Raw genomic sequence first — 18,528 nt, forward strand, 5'->3', positions numbered from 1 at the left:
ACCTGTCAGGGCTGTGACAGCCAATGGCCGTGGTCTCACTGGGGTCCTTGCTTCTGTTCTCCACTCTCCCTTTTTCCATTGCTATTTAACCCTCTTTCCATTTTTTTCATCAAATATTTTGAATACAGTTAAGTTAAAACTGTGCCACATTCAGTAAGTTCAGATTAGGGTTTCTTCTTTTGTATCTTTAGCTTGCATTGGACAGCTATTACTGGTTTGCTCACTTGGTGTGTTACTGTGTTACCTTGTTTATTGGCTCGTTTGAGGTGTGCTGTCTCTGAACTTGGTTTTATTCTCCCCATTTTATTCCTTCTCCAGTGGTTTCCCTTTCTTGACGTAGAGTTGCGTTTCCAACATACAATTCCTCTTTTATGTGAGAAAGCTCTTTTAACATTCTTTGCAAGATGGGTCTGCTGGCAATGAATTCCTTTAACTTTAGTTTGATTAATGGTTTTTATTAGCCTTCACTTTCTAAAAAAAAAAAAAAAGGTTTATGTTACTTATTTGAGAGTCAGAGTTGGGGGCAGACAGGGAGTGAGCTTTGCGTCCTGCAGTCCTACACGAGGTGAACCCCCCGAGTCTGACCCAGCTTCCGCAGGTCAAGTTCACTCTGTCTGTACCTGGCTGACAGGTGGGAGGAAAATGAGTCAAACGTAGAGCGCTCGATGTAGGCAGACCTTCCACCACAGGCTGTTGGCCTGCGGTCAGTGAGTGCACGGTCAGTGAGTGCACGGAACAGAATTTACAGCTGTTTTTTTTTTTTTTTCCTCTCTTTACCTATGCAACTGTAAACACTTGTGCTTAAAGAAAAATGGCAACATTCGCCTCTTCTGCTTCCTTCTCATGTTTATTTGTGATGGCAGTCAGGAGTGAGGCAGGGGCTGTGGCCATGCCGCTGCACCCATCGAGGTGAGCCCTAGAGGCTGGGGCTCACACCCAGAGTTGTGGCTCCCTTGGAGGGAGTAGTGGGACAATGCTAAGTTTCAGGGCTCCAGCTCCGATGCCAGGAGGGCCTTTCTCTGTCTGCCCCTGGAGCTAGTTCCTGATCAGCTTCCTGTGTGAGCCAGGAGCTCCTTTCCAGACCCAGCGTTGGTTTGCCCTGCAGCTTTGGACAAGCACTTTGTTCTCTGTGCTTTGTTGGTGCCTGTGCTTGCTGAGGCCAGTCCTGCTCAGCACTGAACTCCACCACGGATTACTGACAGCCTTTGCCCGCTGTGCTGCGTGTGAGCTGGGCAGCCTCACCCCGAGTCCCGTATAGTGCACGGCCTTGTTGATAGGGAGAAAAAGCAACCATTGCTGCTTCCTGTGCAAGCACCTGCCTGCAAAATCCTCTGTGTACAGACTCCGTGGATCGTGGGCACACTAGCTTGGTATCTGAATTCATCAACCCAAGCTAGATTGCTGACAAAATATCTACCTAGACATGTTAAACGTAGTGCACTACTGGGCTTCAAAAGCATTCTGCGTGAATGTTCGGCAACAGATGGCAAACCGCGTCTGCCTGTGTGTAGTTTCTCGAAGCGCTGTGCACAGGAACCCGGTCCAGGTTGGCAAACGCAGTGTCAGTGGCCCCTGACCTCCTTCCACACACGACAGGAGACAGAGCCTCAGGATTTTGTGCTCGTGGTGTTCTGGGCAGCTAGGACGTCCGTGAGGCTGGGGGAGGGCCATGCCCTCTTGGTGCTTTCTCATCATCTCTATGTGCAGGGGAGTCATCTAAAGCCCAAGATGATAAGATTTTGTACTGAAGTCCTAGAACTTATTACTTTTGGCATCATGGGAACTAAAACCCAGACACACATGTCACCATTGCGGCTTTGTTCACGGCGTCAGGCTGTGTCTGATTCTCAAGCCTGGCTGCAGCCGTTTTATTCTCAATGTCCTCTACGTTCCTAGTGATTTTCCCAGACTCATTGACTTGGGAAAATCTGCAAGTGGCTTCTTTGTGTGTGTGATGACTGATGACTGTCTTGGACCAACTCAGAGCGAAAGAGAAAGTGAGTCGTGGACTAGAACTTGCACTGGTATAGGGGAAAGTGCCTCTGGCTCAGTTTGCTGCGTTAGAAGCGTGACTGTGTGTCTTTCTCTCTCGTTGGCATCAATGTCTGCACTCCCGTCCCTAATTCCTGCCTGGGATACAGCTCATTGCACTCTGCCACTTGCCGCTTTGCAGCCATTAAGCTGTTGTTAGGAGGTCAGCAGTGATCTAATGGTCCCATTTAGCAGATCGTTTTCAGTTCTTATTTTTTTCACCTCATTTAAGCATCTCGTACTGTCAGTCATTTCCTTTGCTGGTCTCCTGTTTATGCTCAGTCTGCTTGTGGTTTTTGATGAAGCTCTTTTGTTTTCCTCCTCATCTCTGGTTCAGCCCTTGCTTGAACCCGTGTGGATTGCTTTTCTGCTTCCAGTTCTTTGCGGGTTGTACCTGGGATTCTGGATTTAGCTCCATTTTCTTCTTGCAATAGGAGCAGCACATGCAAGGGGCACCTCTAGCATCAGGGTTCTTGTATCTCTCTCTCCTGGAACAGACATCCGCAGTCAGCTGAGGCTGTGTGCCAAGTGCACCTTTCTCAGAACAGAATTCGCGTTCTGTCTCCCCAGAACTGCTTGTCTGTAGTCCTCACTGCATCTGTACTGTACACTCTGCCTGTAGCCCACAGTTTGTCTGTAGCTTATGGTAAACCTGTAGTCCACAGTGCAGGTCGCCTGGCGTCTGTGGTTTCCCCGTAGTCTGTAGTTTGGTGGCAGTGTCACCCCATACTTCATCAGCTCCTGAGGATTTGTCCTCTTCTGTTTTTGTCCTCAGTTGGACTCACTGCATTCATCTCCCAGCTGGTCTTACTTCATCACCACCCGTGATTCAGGGACCTGTGCTGCTCTCAGCTTCATCCTAGGGATATGCAACGCTCTCTCTGCAGAAATATCTCCTTTTCCACGCAGATGTGGTCCGAGCTCCTTCTCTTAGGGTACCTGGCCTCGGGGGGCTTGTTTCCTGCCTGGGACTGCAGCTCTCTGCCTTGCCACTCTGCCTCTTCTCCAGCTCACTGCTGAGTTGGGGCTCTAGTTTTGGGGCACCCCAAGGTTGGCATGGCATCAGGTTGTTTCTTCTACATCCTGCCCCCACCACCTTGACTGTGGACGGATTGATATGCTTCAAATTTCAGTGTTGATGCATTTCCACAGGAAAGGTTCTGATGCATGAAGTGTTTTCTTTAAATTGTGACATTTTGGCACCTCCCTGTCTCAGTGCCTCGCACCTTCCATGTGATGTATCAGTTGGGTCCGTTGCACAACTGTTGATCCTGTGTCAGAGTCTGCTTGGTCTTCCCTGGGGCAACTGCCATGTCCTTGGCTCACTTACTCTGCCAGGGTGTGTCAGAACAGTGTGAAGAGTGTGCAGTACCTTGATCTTGGTGTCACTAGGGGTTTTGAGATGGAAGTAGGTCATTTCTTGTTTTTGACCAGCAAGGGAGACAGAAGCAGGAGGCTTCTGTGCTTGTACCCTGGCGGAGCCATCTCCCCTTACCTTAGGAAGGTGTGAGGCATAAGGTTAGACTTGGCAAGTTCTGGACTGTGTGACGGTAGAAAATCAGTGTAGTACAGAAGTCTGGTGACAGGTGCCAGCCCCTCTGTAGCAGGGCTACGCGGGAGGAAAGGCGATCCCACTTAGCTCGCAGCCAGCAGGAAGTGACCCACACACCACAGTGTGTTGGCTTGGTTAGATGGCTCAGTGCATTTTGGGCGTATGAGTTCTTCAAGCTGAGACACAGTTGTTGAGGAGCATCTAGTCGACTCTGCTTTAAATCCCCTCCGACTTCTTTGATGCCAAAGACCTTAGAACAAAATCTGTACTGCTTCCTCATGTTATGGTTTTGTTTCGGAGCATTAATTAACTGTGGTTTTGATTGTAGACCACTTTATTTTAGCACGTCATAATCTGTCCAGTTATCTGTCATCACTCCCATCTGCAATGTCTTGTCCTTGTAGAAATCCAGATTTATTTATATAAAGAAATTTATGAGCCACCTTTAAAAGTCCACGGGACTTGCGTCATGGCGTTTCCACTTCGAGAACTTCTCTAGCGTTGTGGTGGTTTTGCCCGTCTCTGAGCTGCGTGTGTCTGTCATGTGCGATAGGTTCTGCTTTGTTGCCTGACTTCTCTTGTGTTGCAGTTTCTGAGCTCCGTCAGGCTTTGTGTGCAGGCATTTTGCTCACTATTGAGGAGTCTGCACTGGATGGCTGCGCCATCATGTATTGGTCCCCTCTGCTTGATGCCTGGCTTGTCCCTGGTCGCTGGCTGTCATAAACGGTGCTCCTTGTGCCTGTTTGTGTGCGTCTGGGCTGGAGAAGTTTCTTTGTCAGTATTTGCGCTTTTGTTTTGTACTGCTCTTCATTCCTGTGTGTGTTTTCCTAAGTAGCTGTGATCTGAATTCTTTTATCGGCATGGAAGTTCTTATTGTGCACATCTGCTTGGTCTCTACAGCGTTGTCAAAATGGCTCCTTTTCATTTGTGACACCGGCTAATTCAGCTTATACTCTGATGAGTCTTGTCAGGGAGCCTTCAGCTTCAGATCTTCTTGTAGGTCCAACTGTGTTCCTGAGTTATTTTTTATCTGTTTATTAGGTAGAACTTGCTAATCCTCTTACACAAATGCTTTATGTTCTTACTGGTTTTATTTATGTTTTTGTCCCATCGGCTATTGAGAGATTTAGATGGATAGCTCACAGCCTTTATTCATATATTTTAGTCTGTATATTTGAGATCACATTGCGTCTTCCAGATAAGCCCCAACTTTGATTAGCAATAAAGATCTCTGCTGTCTATGATAGTGGTATCTTCCTTAGCAGTTGATGTGACGAGCCACACCTCAGCACTGCACTTCTTTCTGTCATCATTTATATAAAATTTTCTCCTGTATGCTTCCACTTTCAGCCTTTATGAAACCTTGATTTTGGATGTATATTTTAAAATTAGATGCATTTATTTATTACTTCTTCAAGAAAGGAAGTGGGGAGAGGGAGAAGTTGGAAGCAAGCATGCATGTGCAAGTGTGAGCTTTCATTTTCAGGGTTCATTCCCCAAATGCCTAAAACAGTCACAGATAGAGCAGGCCCAGCTGGGAGTGTCATCACCTGGTGCCTCTCAGAACCTGAGTGGGCAGGGAGTGCCAGTCACGGCAGTGCTAAAGGGGCTGCTGCTGTGGCGCAGTGGGGACAGCCTCTGCCTGTGGTTCAAGTCCCAGCTGCCCCACATCTGATCCAGCTCCCTAATGACCGGGGAAAGTGGCAGGAGAGCACGGGGCACCTGGTTGAAACTCCTGGCTTCAGCCCGACCCCAACCTTGGCCATTTTGGCCATCTGCAGAGTGAACCAGCAGATCTCTCTTTTTTCTCTGCAACTCTGCCCTTTGAATAAATAAATAAATTTTAAAAAAAAAAAAGAAGGAAAGGAAGCTGGGACTCAGATCTATATATGTGGCTAGGCAAGTGGGCACACTAAATCTCTAGGTGTGTGGCTGGGCACGTGGGCACACTAAGTGGTGTTCCAGCCACTTTGTCCAGCGTGCACCTCCAGATGTGGTTTTTATGGACAGCATACAACTGAATTTAGAGTTGGCATATCTGGAAAAGTCCTTTATTCTGTCCTCACACTTTTCTCTTTCTTTTCTCTCTCTTTTCTTCCTTTCTTTCCTTCCTTTTTTTTTACTTCCTCCTCCTCCCCTTCCTCTTTCCTTCTTTTTTCTTCTGCTCCTGCGCTCATTTCTCCCCGTCCACCCCTTTCCACGTTCCCCCCACCTCTTGTTTTCTCTCAGGTTCTGGGTTTTGTTGTTTTTGCTCCACCCTTTCCCCTTTAGAACTCTGCCTCCAATATACGAAGTTTGTTTCTGTTTAAGGTCGGGTAATAAGGTGAGTGCAGCTTGCTTTGCTGGAACAATCTTGTGAATGGAGGAGACTTGGAGGGTGGGAGAGGCTGCTGTGCTGATGTGAATGTGGCATTGTTACTGGGAAGACCTTAGTGAGAAAGCATTGGGTGAGGGGTACTTAGCTTCTATAAACAGCCTAGACAGGTGATACTGTAATGGGATGCACTCCGTCCTCCTTCCCTTTCTTCTTATCTCTCTCTCTCTCTGCAGGCATGCAGACACACACACACACACACACACACACACACACGCACACGTCTGTGTTTATTGAGCTCCTCCTCCCTTCCCTTATGTCCTCGGGCTGAAGGAGGGCGCCTGGGGTCTTTGGTCTCGTTGCCTTTGCTGCCTTCTCAAGGCCAGCCGCCTCTGTGTCAGTCTCAGCAGCAGGGTCTTTGTGCACATGAGTAGGAGAAGGAGTCTCTGAGCCTAGTGTGTCCTTGACTGGCATTCACTGCCGTGAAGAGGAGGAGAGAACGTGGTACTGCACTAGCTGTAAGATACGTACGACCCTCGGGTTTGCTGGGAGGTGCTCGTTGGCTGTGAGCGTTCACAACATGGCGAGTGGCACGGCTGTCTTCATCTGTCTCGATGTAATGGCAGTCGTGTGATGCAGCTTGGGCAGGATGTCTTTGGTATATGGGATTTTTTGCTATTCAGCTGGATGAAGCCATGTCATTACAAAAAAGTAGAACAAATTTATGGAGCAATAAAAACCATCTCACTTCTAATTTGAAGGGCTTTTGACAGAAGATGGTATTGTCAATTACAGTGATATATGGTGGGCTGTAGGGTTCCTCGGTGGACATGAAAGGGTAGGTCTGTCAGGGTCCTCCACCTGCTTCCACAGCTACTGTCCACTCCGAGGGAAACTGAATTCCACGACTCTTGTCTCACGTCGTCTTCCCTTTCAGCCCAGCTGCATTGCTCGGAGACGTCTGCTGACCTCACCTTTTCATTCCCTGCTCTCAGAGCTTCGTAAGAGACCCTACGATCCCTGCTCTGTCAGAATGCCGCCTCCTCTCTCTCCATGCTACACGTCATGTGCCACTGTCAACCCTTCCAATTTCAAAGCCAGGGTCCCATTAGACTAGCTGCCTAAGAGGTAGGACTCCTCTACCCAGATTCTTGCGTGTTCAGGGCAGGTTACCTCACACTTATTGTTGCTCTCTTAAAGCAAGGTACCTTCCTTCTAACACGTTGGTCCTCAGTGGAGCATCTGCAGGCATTTTTACCTGGGGAGAGAAAGTGCTTGCTTGCTTGGCTCTTACCACGCTTAGCAACTTAAAACTTGAATGTCAGGGTCACCGCTGTTTTGGGGTGGTGTCACTGAGATTGGGCTCACAGCATGTATTCTCATTCTTCCTTGGAATGATTTAACATGGGCCTCAGTCTGTTAGCCACTCTTGCGGTTCTTTCAGCTAGTTTGGTGTCATTCCTTGTTGTCTGAATACTGTTAAAAAATGAGCAAGCTACTCAACACCACATTATGGGGTTCTAATGTCTCTCATTGCGGAAGGTTTCTGACACTTCATTGCAGGTTGTAGAAACTCAGCCAAGTTGGCACTGGAACAAAGATGGGGCTGGGAGAAGGTGGTTACATAGGAGGGAGTGACAAGGCAGATCACGGAATCTGGAACGTGGGAGTGCAGGTCCACTGAGGGCACTGGAGTTCCCCTTCCTGCCTTCTAGAGCTCTTTCTCTCTCGCTCTCCCTCTCTCACTCTTTGCACACTTTGTTCTCCAGTTCACAGGAAATACAGCTCGATCCCTACTTCCTACCCCTCAACTCCCTGGAAGGAGATAACCCATCTCTTTTCACTCTGGGTTCCAAATTACAGAAAAGGAAGCATGGGTTATCAGCGTGGTGGAAACCCCCTGCCCCACATTGTCCCAAGCTTGCCCCTTGGCAGAAGGGGACAGCTAGACGGGACGACGGGACGGGCAGGGGCTTGCCCCGGAAGTGGCACCAACTGCAGGTGCTATTCCCTTCCCCTTGGAAATATGGGAGATTACAAGGATTAGGTTCATGGTCTGGTACATACTGAGACATGAGTAACTATTCGTTGAATGAATAAATAAATAGGAAATGAGATGCTTATCTTCTATAATGCATATCTGAGAGAAGAATTCTTGGGTGGAAAGATTGTTCCCTTGCTTGCTCTGCACTTCACTGGAGCCTCAAATTGCCTCCCAAGGACAGAGAATAAATGACTGGAGCTTAGTATGTGGCGTCAGGAGAACGGAGGTGGTTACATTTCTATGCAGAAGACGGAGGAGAGGAATAAGAAAAGATAAAGAAAAATGGCCACAAGTGCTTTGAGTTTGGGGCTTTTGTTTCCCAGGTTTTTTGTTTGTTTTCATTGTATTCCTGGAGAAACTAAACGTGTTGATGCCCCAGTGGTTTTCAGTGAGTTATTCCACACCTGTTGTGACCTTCCATTGCCACGACCTCCCTTTATTTCTCTGACTCACGCCTGTTAATGTTGAACTTGCTTTCTGCACTACTTTGAGTAGCAACAGAATCTTAGCTAAATCTCCAAGTTAGTTTATACCTTTCTAATTACATTGGGAAATTATTATCTAGAGTAAATTAATGAATGACATCTTGGCTTAGCTTGCAATTCATTTTTTTGCAATAATAAAAATTGATTGCAGTTCATTATATAACATTATTTGAACAGTTCTCAGCACATTGAATATTATTTCACATGAACAATGTGACTAGTTACAAGGTAATTTGTTACTGTGGATTCATTTGTGGATGTATTAGCAATGACCTTAGTATTATCATACCTTGTTTTTTTCTATTATTTTTTATAATAATGACTTTACTAAAGTTAAATGAAGCAGCTTGGTTGTGTTTAGTTCATTAGAAGTAGAAAGCATGTTAATTTTGAGTAGTAAATTAATATTCCTGGAGTGTTTGTGAAGTTGACCCCCTCAAAAATGGAACTAAGAAGGAAAATATCATGAGATTATTTAACTTTGAAACTACAAACCAGGGCCCGGCGCATGGCCTAGCAGCTAATGTCCTCGCCTTGAACGCGCCGGGATCCCTTATGGGCGCCGGTTCTAATCCCAGCAGCCCCGCTTCCCATCCAGTTCCCTGTTTGTGGCCTGGGAAGGCAGTCGAGGACGGCCCAAAGCCTTGGGACCCTGCACCCTCATGGGGTTGTGCTCACTTGGGGAATGAATCAGCAGACGGAAGATCTTCCTCTCTATCTGTCCTCCTCTCTGTATATCTGACTTTGTAATAAAAATAAATAAGTCTTAAAAAAAAGAAACTACAATTCAGTTTAAATGAGGGGGTTCTTCAAAAAGCTCATGTAAATGTATATCATGAAAACATTATTTATGTATTTAAAAATTGTTGGCACCAATATAAACTTATCTCTTAATCCCATTTTTCTGTGAAATTTCCAAGTATACTTGCACAGTTTTTTGAAGTAGTATAAATCCCCAAATTTTGACTTTGAAGAACAAACAACAAAATAATCTTGACAGTTTCTCTCTGAAGGGAACTGAAATAGATGTTCTTTGGGTATTATTCTCATAGATAAAATCAATGTATTTTATTACATAGCTCTCATATTGTTTGTGGCAGATAAGTGGGACAGTTAATTAGGTAGTGACATCTCCTTTCACTTAAACGATTCCTTTAAAACAATATGATTTGCAACATTTGTTTTCTTATTAGTCAGCTAACTCATAGTCAAATAAATGCGCAGCACGTGATAAAAGCTGAAGGTGTGTTCTTTGTTGGGATTCTATTACATTCTAGCCTGTAACTCTGTTTACTAGTGGAGGTAATAAAAGTGACAGAGTGATATTGTGTTCTAACTTGGTTAGGACATCCTAATGACCCGGCTCACCATTTGTCTTTGCTGTTTCCATTTGTTTTATCTTATGTTACAAATATTCTCTTCACCTTTGCGCTTTTGTGCCCACACACTTTGACCCTGGTATCAGGTGGTTTTTAAGTAATGACTTTATAGTAATCATTTGTTTGCTTGAATTATTTAAATATTCATTGCATTCTTAATCTTACTATTCGTGGTGAAGAATTTCATCTGAGTGAATTGAATGTGTTCATTTGCCATGAATCAGCGGTAGCTTGTGTGTGTGAGAAGTGAGAGGTGATGGAATCATTAAAGTGTGCCGAGCTATTTGACACGGAGTGTATTTGAGGTGTTTAGGTAACACCAGGGAAGGGGTGATGTTCTGAGGAGAGATTCCTCAGGGCTCTTGGGCTGGGGTGACAACTGCGCAGATGCTCTGAGCTGTGAGGCGTGTCCACAGTGTGCGGAGAGCAGATGCTGCGTTCTGCTGGAGGCTGGGAGACAGGCAGAGGACTCCAGGAGGAGGTGACCTGCAGCACGGGGAGCTTTCCCTGTGCTGATGGGATCAGTGTTAGACAACAGAAGCTCTTAAGTCAGAGGTGCATCATGTATGCCTACTTCTTGGAAAATAGTCCTGCTTTATTCTCTGTAATCCTCAAGAATGCCCTATGAATGGAAGATGTTTTTCCTCTGATGTACACAAAAGGAATAGGATTCTATCAAGGTGAATCATCATGACAGATCGTGGGGGTATGTTATCAGCAGTACCCCACATCCTTTCTCCAGAAGTCACACCAGGGCATTAGAGAGTAAATAACAAGAGGGGAACAGTTACTTTCATTGAGAGCAGGTGTGGACATTGACAAAATGAAGGCATTGGTAGTGGCAATGACAGAGAAGCAGTGCAAATTTCAGTGCCTTTCAGAAACAACTCTAGTGATTGGTCTAGTGTGGAAAACAGAGGAGAAAGTGAACTGATAACGACTGGGGTTCTGCGCCTGGCACAGTAAGCCTCGTGGCTAAAGTCCTTGTCTCGCATCCAACGGGATCCCATATGAGCGCCCGGCCTGCCCTGGTTGCTCTACTTCCCATCCAGCTCTCTGCCTGTGGCCTGGGAAAGCGGTTGAGGACGGCCCAAAGCTTTGGGACCCTGCACTTGTGTGAGAGACCTGGGAGAAGCTCCTGACTCCTGGCTTCAGATTGGCTCAGCTCTGACCGTTGAGGCTACTTGGGGAGTGAACCAATGGATGAAATATCTTTCTCTGTGTGTGTATCTCCTTCTCTCTGTAAAATCTGACTTTCTGATAAAAATAAATAACTTTTTAAAAAAGAAGTTGCTGTATCTAGCACAAATGAATTTCACTGAATGTGTTGAAGGGAGGCAAGGAAGACAAAAGTTTGATATGCGATGGTTGGTTCATGAAAAATCCATCTACAGGCTTCTCACATAAGACTTTTGTGTGTGTGTGTAGAAATTGGGAATGTGGGGTTCATATGGAAAAACTTGAGCATTTTCTCAGTGGGCATGACTAGATCTGGATGCAGCGGACTTGGTGAGGAGTGCTGTGGACAATTGTCATCGTGTGCTAGTGGATCTGTCGGCCCTAGGGCTGATCTTCAAGTCCAAGCATTTATATTGAGCTCCCCCAGTGTTTTTCAGTAGTCAAGAACTATGAATCTTGAACAAGAATACTAAAATGTTGCTATTTAGATTATAGTTGACTAAGGGCTGATATCATTGTACTATCCACACGTGCACGTGTGTAAACACATACTCAGAAATATTGAAAGCAAGAGTACGTTTTGGTTTGATTTCTGGCATTTTACAGCAATAGTTGTCACCGTCAGTGCCTTCAGAATACTTACATTTGCTTTGGTTTGTGCTGTTGAATGCAGTTCTATATTCATGTGAGTTTTTTCCTTATCATGAGTTTGTTGTATGTGAAATCTCCAGTGTTTTTTAAATCACCCAAATGTGGTTTAGTGAGACAGCTGTGACAGGTGGAGCCCCCTAGCCACAGACGGTCTTCAGTGAAGCATGAAGCCATATTGGCTTGCTGATCTGTGTTCACTGCCTCTTGTTAAACTTTGAGAGTCTGGGCCCCTAAGCCACCAGGCCTCCTCTGCACTCAGTTATTTGTGAATAATAGACTGGCTGAGCTACAGTTTTTATTGCTAGTGGTCAGTAGTGACCATCTGAGGGCCACTGCCTGTGTGGCAGCTTTGTGGAGCTCTAGCTGCGGACGGGGCCTGGTAAGGCACGGAGCACTCAGGCCTCACTGGCCGCAGTCTTGGTAGCTGACCTTGGTGACCCGTGAGGATGGTTGGTTAGTCACTTCCCCCAGAGCATGTACACTGTGCATGCCACACATTTGTTGTGGACTTGACGGGCAAGTCTGAAATCTCATGAAAAAATAAGAACTGAAGTTAGAGCCCAAGAAGAAACTCCTTTTAGATTTTGAAAGACTACGTCAATGATCAATGCTGACCTGGAAGGCTGATCAAACTACAAGATTTTCTAGATCCTTGTGTAATGGAAATAACCAGCTAAACCACAACACTGTAACTTGGATGGCTTTAACTTCTGGCAAAGATGATTTAATTCAGAATCTTTCCCAAAGCCATGGGAAAACCTCATAGGTTAGAACTCTGCTGTTTCATGCGTTTAGATTATGCCGAGATCTTCACATCGGCTGGCACTGCTGACCCAAGGATCAGCACACCTAAGTTTGGCAGAGAATGCTGTTCTATGTGAATAGATATGCAAATCAGTGGCATAGCAGTTGAACATTTTCATGACAAGTCTGCATATTTGTAATGCCTCCTCTTGTTTTGTAAAAGCAACAGTAATAAGAACAGTGTCTAGTCTTTTTATTTGTCACTATTCCTGTTTAAATGTGTGAGCCTCTTCACGAATGTCGTGTGCTGCTTCCTCTTCATGTTAAAGCTTCCAGTACTGCAGTCACTGGGAAGAATTCCTTTCTTCCATGCTGATAGAACCTTCTGGGTGGATTCTTGATGGCTGTGCAGCACGTAAGGATCTTCACATATAGTTGGGAACATAAAATAAGCATGCAAAGCAATTAAGCACTGTGTTTAGGGTCTGTCTCTGTGGGGGAAACTTCCCAAATCTGTTTCATTTTATTGCTGCTTTCTAAGGTTTAACACACTAACATGTAGATATGCAAATAATATGAATAATTAGGGTCACTTCATGGGCAGTGCTGCAGGCCCCAGGAACTCAGGAGCGACCACAACAGCTCTCTGTCCTCTGGAGCTGTTGTCTCATTTGAAATGGTGACTTTTTCCTCTTGGTTTATGATGGCTGCTTCTGTTTCTTTCAAAGTAGTTGTCCGGTTTCTGATGCACGGAGGATCTAGATGGTTTTTTTCCGGAACATTCCCCCTTCTTGTTTCAGGTGGTTAGAGTAGAAGCCAAACTCTGGCTCTTGTCTGGGTTCTCGGCACTGCCCTCAAGGACAGCAGGACATAACCTATGGCAGTGTCTCCAGTCTCCACGCTGTCCCCAAAGAGCCCAGGCCCTCCACAGCCCCGCTTCCTCCAGGGTTACGCTCTGCGGCAGTCTGTCCAGCACGGTGACATGCCACAGCTCCGTGATGCCTTGTAGGATGTCCTTAGCAGTCCCTCTGAGCAAGTACAGACTGGGCCATCAGCGGTGGGTCAGACCATCTTCTGCACTCCTACTTTCCACTGGCAAATGGACCCTGTTGTCTCCAGCCCTCGTGATTTGAATCTTTCCCAGATAACCCCACAGTTGGCTCCTCTTGCTTCTTGCAGACTCTGCAAATGTCCCTGGAGGGTTTCTAGCCGGCCTTGGCCTGGCTTTTACTTTTCCATAGCTCTCTCCACATTGGTATCTTCTTTTTTCTAGTCTTGTCACTTAATCTTTGATGTCCCTAAGAAGCTTTTCGGGGAAATAATTTTTGCATGTTATTTAGTGTCTCTTTCATTGTTCTTGGCTGCACCATTGATCTGTTTTAAGTGCGTCTAGAGCATCTCAGCTTTTATCTGTGATACTGGTCTTGTATCTTTACAGTCTCAGAGAATGTATCGTGACATTGCCAGGCTGTTCCAGTGTATTCTAGAACTTGCCAGAAAGGTGGACAGGAAGGGAAGCAGCATTGGGTGTGTTCTATAAGATAGGTATGATTGAAAGGACTATACGTACGACAATTCTTGAGAGTTCAGGTGCTCCCTGCTCATGAGCTGGGAGCTGCCCAGGTCAGCACGGGGGCCAGGCGGTAGCTGGGAGCTGCCCAGGTCAGCACGGGGGCCAGGCGGTAGCTGGGAGGAATTGAGGCTTCTGCAGGCTGTTGCTGACTGTGTGGTGGCTGGTTCTCGAGCAGAATAAATCCTGCTTGTTTAATGTATGAGAACACTGGGGTATGGAATAACTAGTCTGTGTGCATGCCCACGTGTGCTTTTGTGTAAACATGTCTATAATACCTTCACTACTACATGTGTAAAGTATGGTGAGAGCCTGGATTTCAGAGTTGGTCGGGTTCCTGTTCAGATCCTGTCCATTTGCCGGCTGCTTGAGCTTGAACAAGCAGCAGAGCTCCTGTGGACTCCACTCTGTGAGCTAGCACACTTCATTGTGCTGACAGGAGAATGAGCTTGCCACTGCCCCTGATGTGTTGCCAGCATGCACCTGCTAGTGGGTAAGGCTCGTGTGCATGTTGGCTGTCACCCAGTTTGAGATCCGGGATCCTTAAGGATGAGACCTTAAGTTGTTTATGTGTATCCTCCAAAGTAGGTGGATAAAGTTTGTGGCAAAGGATTTTTAAAGAATTAGTCAATTTTTTTCTGTTGTTAAATAAAAGTATTTAAATGTATATTTATTCTGTAGATAAAAATTCATCTGAAGTAACTTAAGAAAAAAAGGAAAATACTGAATTAGAATTAATTTACCATTTATCAAACTTTAAGCATTTGCTTCTTGATTTCAGTAGATGCTTAACAAAATGTCATTAGCTTTTCTCTGTCATGTAAAAATTAATCTAAGAATTAAGCTGAACCAATACCCTGAACCATATCTGCATTATATGACGTAAGAAAGGAATAAATTTTTTTTTAAAATGGTGAATTACCAAAAAACAAATCTCATAGTTGAAAGCAGCAGCAACAGCAAGAGAGAAAAGTGTGTGTCCTACCTACCACCTTCCGGTTCCTGGGGGTGTTAGACAGTTAGGTGATGGCTCCGAATGTGTGTCCTACCCACCAACTTCCTGTTCCTGGGGGTGTTAGACAGTTAGGTGATGGCTCTGAATGTGTGTCCTACCCACCAACTTCCGGTTCCTGGGGGCGTTAGACAAGTTAGCTGATGGCTCCGAGCAAAAACGATGAGGAGGTGAGGATGTGGAAGTGAGAATGCTTAACAAGTGATAAGCATGGAGTGCTGCAGACATTTAGCAATTGATTATAACCTTGAATCTCTGAGCTCTGGAGACTATCATTGGGGTATTTCAGGTACAGGAGAACGAGTCCAAAAGTGATAAAATTACCACGTGTTACTGACAGCTGATGCTCATAGGTCTGAATCGTACTTGACAGTAACTCCTTGTGCAGGAATTTCTTCCGATGGGGATCTGATGACAGAGCTGAAGGGCACTCTGTTCTGTACTTCTCCCTTGGGTTCCCTGCCCCCGGAATGTGGCTGCTCCCCTGGCACTTGGGTGGGGTCGGTGTGATGGCTCTGCTGCGTTTTTGTGTGGTTTTTCAGAAGCTCCTGTCTTACAGCCCTGCTGTGGAATGCACTGGGTAACCGACCCAGGTGCTGGCTGAGGTCTTGCTAGCATGCCAGTGTGGGAGTGTGTGGGCTGGTGCCTGCTCACAGGACCCTAGACTGCATGGCTCTCTGAGTCCTGATGGCTTGTTGTCTGTCTCCACAGGGCTTATCTCATCACAGACTACATGGGCATCCGGAACGAGAGCTTCATGAAATTGGCTGCAGTTGGGACGTGGATGGGGGACTTCGTCACAGCCTGGATGGTAAGACAGCTCTCCCTTGGCCTGTTTCACATGAACACCAAATGAAAGACATGTTCAAAACGTTGGAAACACTGCTTCTTGTTCAAAGTGAAATGATCACCTCTCTTTCAAGTGGAGCAGATTTATGGGCATAGGTGAGACCAGAGATTATATTGCACTGTGTACGTCGTAAGAAAATGTCAGTTCAGTTGGAATATTAATGAAATTAATAAGGACACTCCACCAGGTGGTGTGTAAACACACACACACATACACACACACACACACGTTTGAGCATACAAGTGTATACACATCTGTAAATCCAACAGAAAATTCTTCCCTGTGAAGTAATTCTGTGACATTTATGCTTTCGACATGTAGAGCGTTCAAGTAAGGAATGTGGCCTGGCCCAATTTAGAATCTTCAGGGCTTTGAAAAATAGTTATCTTCATTTGTTTATCTCAAGGAGCCTACTAACTTAATGGGATCTGAGAGTGGTGAGATTCGTCTGCTGTGATCTGTTCTGTGGGACTAGTCTTTCTCTTTCCAAGCTGTGATCAGTAGATAACCATGTCTCGTGCTGAGCTCTTGTGGCAAGAACTTGTGTTTTTAGGCCCTGGATTAATTATACTCAAGAACGCCCTGCTAGGATGCACTCTGTGCTGTATGTTCTAAGAAGACCACAGGGTGTTGAGAGCTTAGCTCTCATAAAAATGGAGCCACACCAAAGACACTTGCTCCCAGTGCAGTTAGTCCTGTTAGCTTTGTCAGTGTGGGTTTGATGGTACCAACAGAAGGGTGATGCCTGAGGCCAGGGTCCTGGGGGCACACCCTCCCTGAGACATCTTAGGCACTCTGAGTGGATGCCACGCAGGCTTCCAGCTGCTTCCCCGAACCAGGAAGCAGGGATAGATTAACCGCTCTCATTGAGATCATCCTGGAAGGGGACAAGGCCTGTTGCTATGCCTCCTCGCCCCTCCCTGCCCTATTGGGTGTAGGATGCTCACAGGACCGTAACCAGAGGGATTCCCCCAATCAGTGTTAAAACACAAGCTTCAGAACTGGTTTGTTTTATTAGCCATTAGAATAGGCTAGGCATTGAGACCACGCCGCCTCTGTCAAAATTTTCATGTCCATTGGGGAAAGCTATTGAAAAGGACTTTGAGAAATCTCTTTCTTGAAATTGAGGAGATATCTTTTGAACATTTTGCATTATGGATTGTGATTTTGACTTGGCTTTATGGCCAATCTGCTTAATAAAATGGAAAAGATAATTAGGCTAACAGTTCAGGAGGGACTCTGACCATGGCACAGCTGCTGTCTGTGGCTTGCAGGCTGCGCTTGGACTTTCTTCGGACTCTGGCAAGATTGGTAGTTTCTTGCTGCGCTCTGTCACACATGCACATTTTTTTGATAGAGATCAAATGGGACAGGGCCTCTAATGTCGCAGTGCGCCGTGTCCCCAAGTGCTTTCTTTTGCTTGCTGGCGTTATGGGGCTCTGGTCCCAGTTGTCTTTGGGGCCTTGAAGTGATGACACCAGCAGATTTTCCATCCAGCCTTGGGCTCCCAAGGCTCCCCTGGGGCTGCAGGAATGTGAGCATCCCAGCCCAGGCGGGGGACCAGAGTTCCCAGGCTGCTGCAGTAGGCTAAGACAGCAAGGCGCGTGGCTTCCTGACGGAGCTGCAGTCGCTGGGAGCTTCCACTAGAGCTTGCAGGCTCACGTCAGCTGTTTGATCCTTTCCCATGTGGCGCTTGTGTTTATTGGGACCCAATTCCATCTCATGTCTCCAAGGCTTTCCTTCAGAATGATGCTTCCTATTATTTTTTTGTAATATTAATACCATTATTATTTTACTTAAGTTTGTTTTTTGTTTGTACGTTTTTAACTGTGCAGTAGAGTCCAATTGTTAGGGCAGACTTAAGAGGAAGACTCGTGATAAAACTTTGACCAAAGACCCTAAACCCTTGCTGGCTGGGTTTCCACCATGCGCTCCTCTGCCTCTTAGGTGGCCAGGGGTCACTGTTGCTTCCACAGCCCAGCCCGTGCTCCTTGCCCCTCTCCAGGGCGGGCTGGTCTTCATAGTATCTCCCAAATCAGCTACTCAATGCCCCTGCCAGCTGACCTGATGGCACAGTCCTCTTACAGTGCCGTGGGGTGAGAAGGGATGAGTAGCTAATGAAGAGAACCGGTGCCTTTCCTGTGGGGCTGGCTAGCTCTCCCTGGACTGGTTCAATTGTGAGAGCAGGAGACTGTTGGTTACCCCTTGCATCCTGCAAACTGCATTCCCTTCCACTTCCCGCTTCCCAGCCAGAGCTGAAGCTGCAGCAGCCTCTCACCAGAAGCCCGGCAGCTGGGATCCCAGCCTGCAGCCCGGGAGCTCAGGCAGACCTCTTCTCGGTGATTGCTCCGTCCTGGGTGTAGTGGTTTAGCAACTGGAAATGCTCTGAGACACACAGCTACACCTCCAGCTTGGGGCTGAAATGAGAGCCCGCATTCCCAGGCCCCAGGCCTCACTGCTCTCTGGTGGAGAAGCCATCCCAGCCTCCGGGGCCCGCGCTCCCCTCCTTTCTGTTGATGCAGTGTATGGAGCTCTTCTCTGCCTCTCTGGGTAAGGCACAGCCTTCCCCATGGGCTTATGCACAGGGACAGCAAAACCGAAGAGAGCTCCCCTGCCTGCAGTGCAGGTGTGCGAGCCTCCCCTAGCACCTCCTTCTCTTTGCCACCAGGGCTGTCAGTTTCCACATAAATATTTATATGTCTGCATATGTGTGTGTT

At 46.5% G+C, this 18,528-nt stretch overlaps 1 protein-coding gene across 1 annotated transcript in view; it reads left to right on the forward strand.

Annotated features, from left to right (window-relative positions):
- Positions 1-18,528, forward strand: part of TMEM117 (transmembrane protein 117) — a 223,419-nt gene that overhangs the window by 86,223 nt on the left and 118,668 nt on the right. The window contains exon 3 of the mRNA XM_040979034.1: positions 15,673-15,772. Coding sequence (XP_040834968.1) covers positions 15,673-15,772 — 100 coding nt within the window. The remainder of the gene's footprint in view (positions 1-15,672; positions 15,773-18,528) is intronic.

Source organism: Ochotona curzoniae, unplaced genomic scaffold (genome assembly GCF_017591425.1).
Source record: "Ochotona curzoniae isolate NIBS_2020 unplaced genomic scaffold, NIBS_Ocur_1.0 contig_2927, whole genome shotgun sequence".
Lineage (NCBI taxonomy): Eukaryota > Metazoa > Chordata > Mammalia > Lagomorpha > Ochotonidae > Ochotona > Ochotona curzoniae.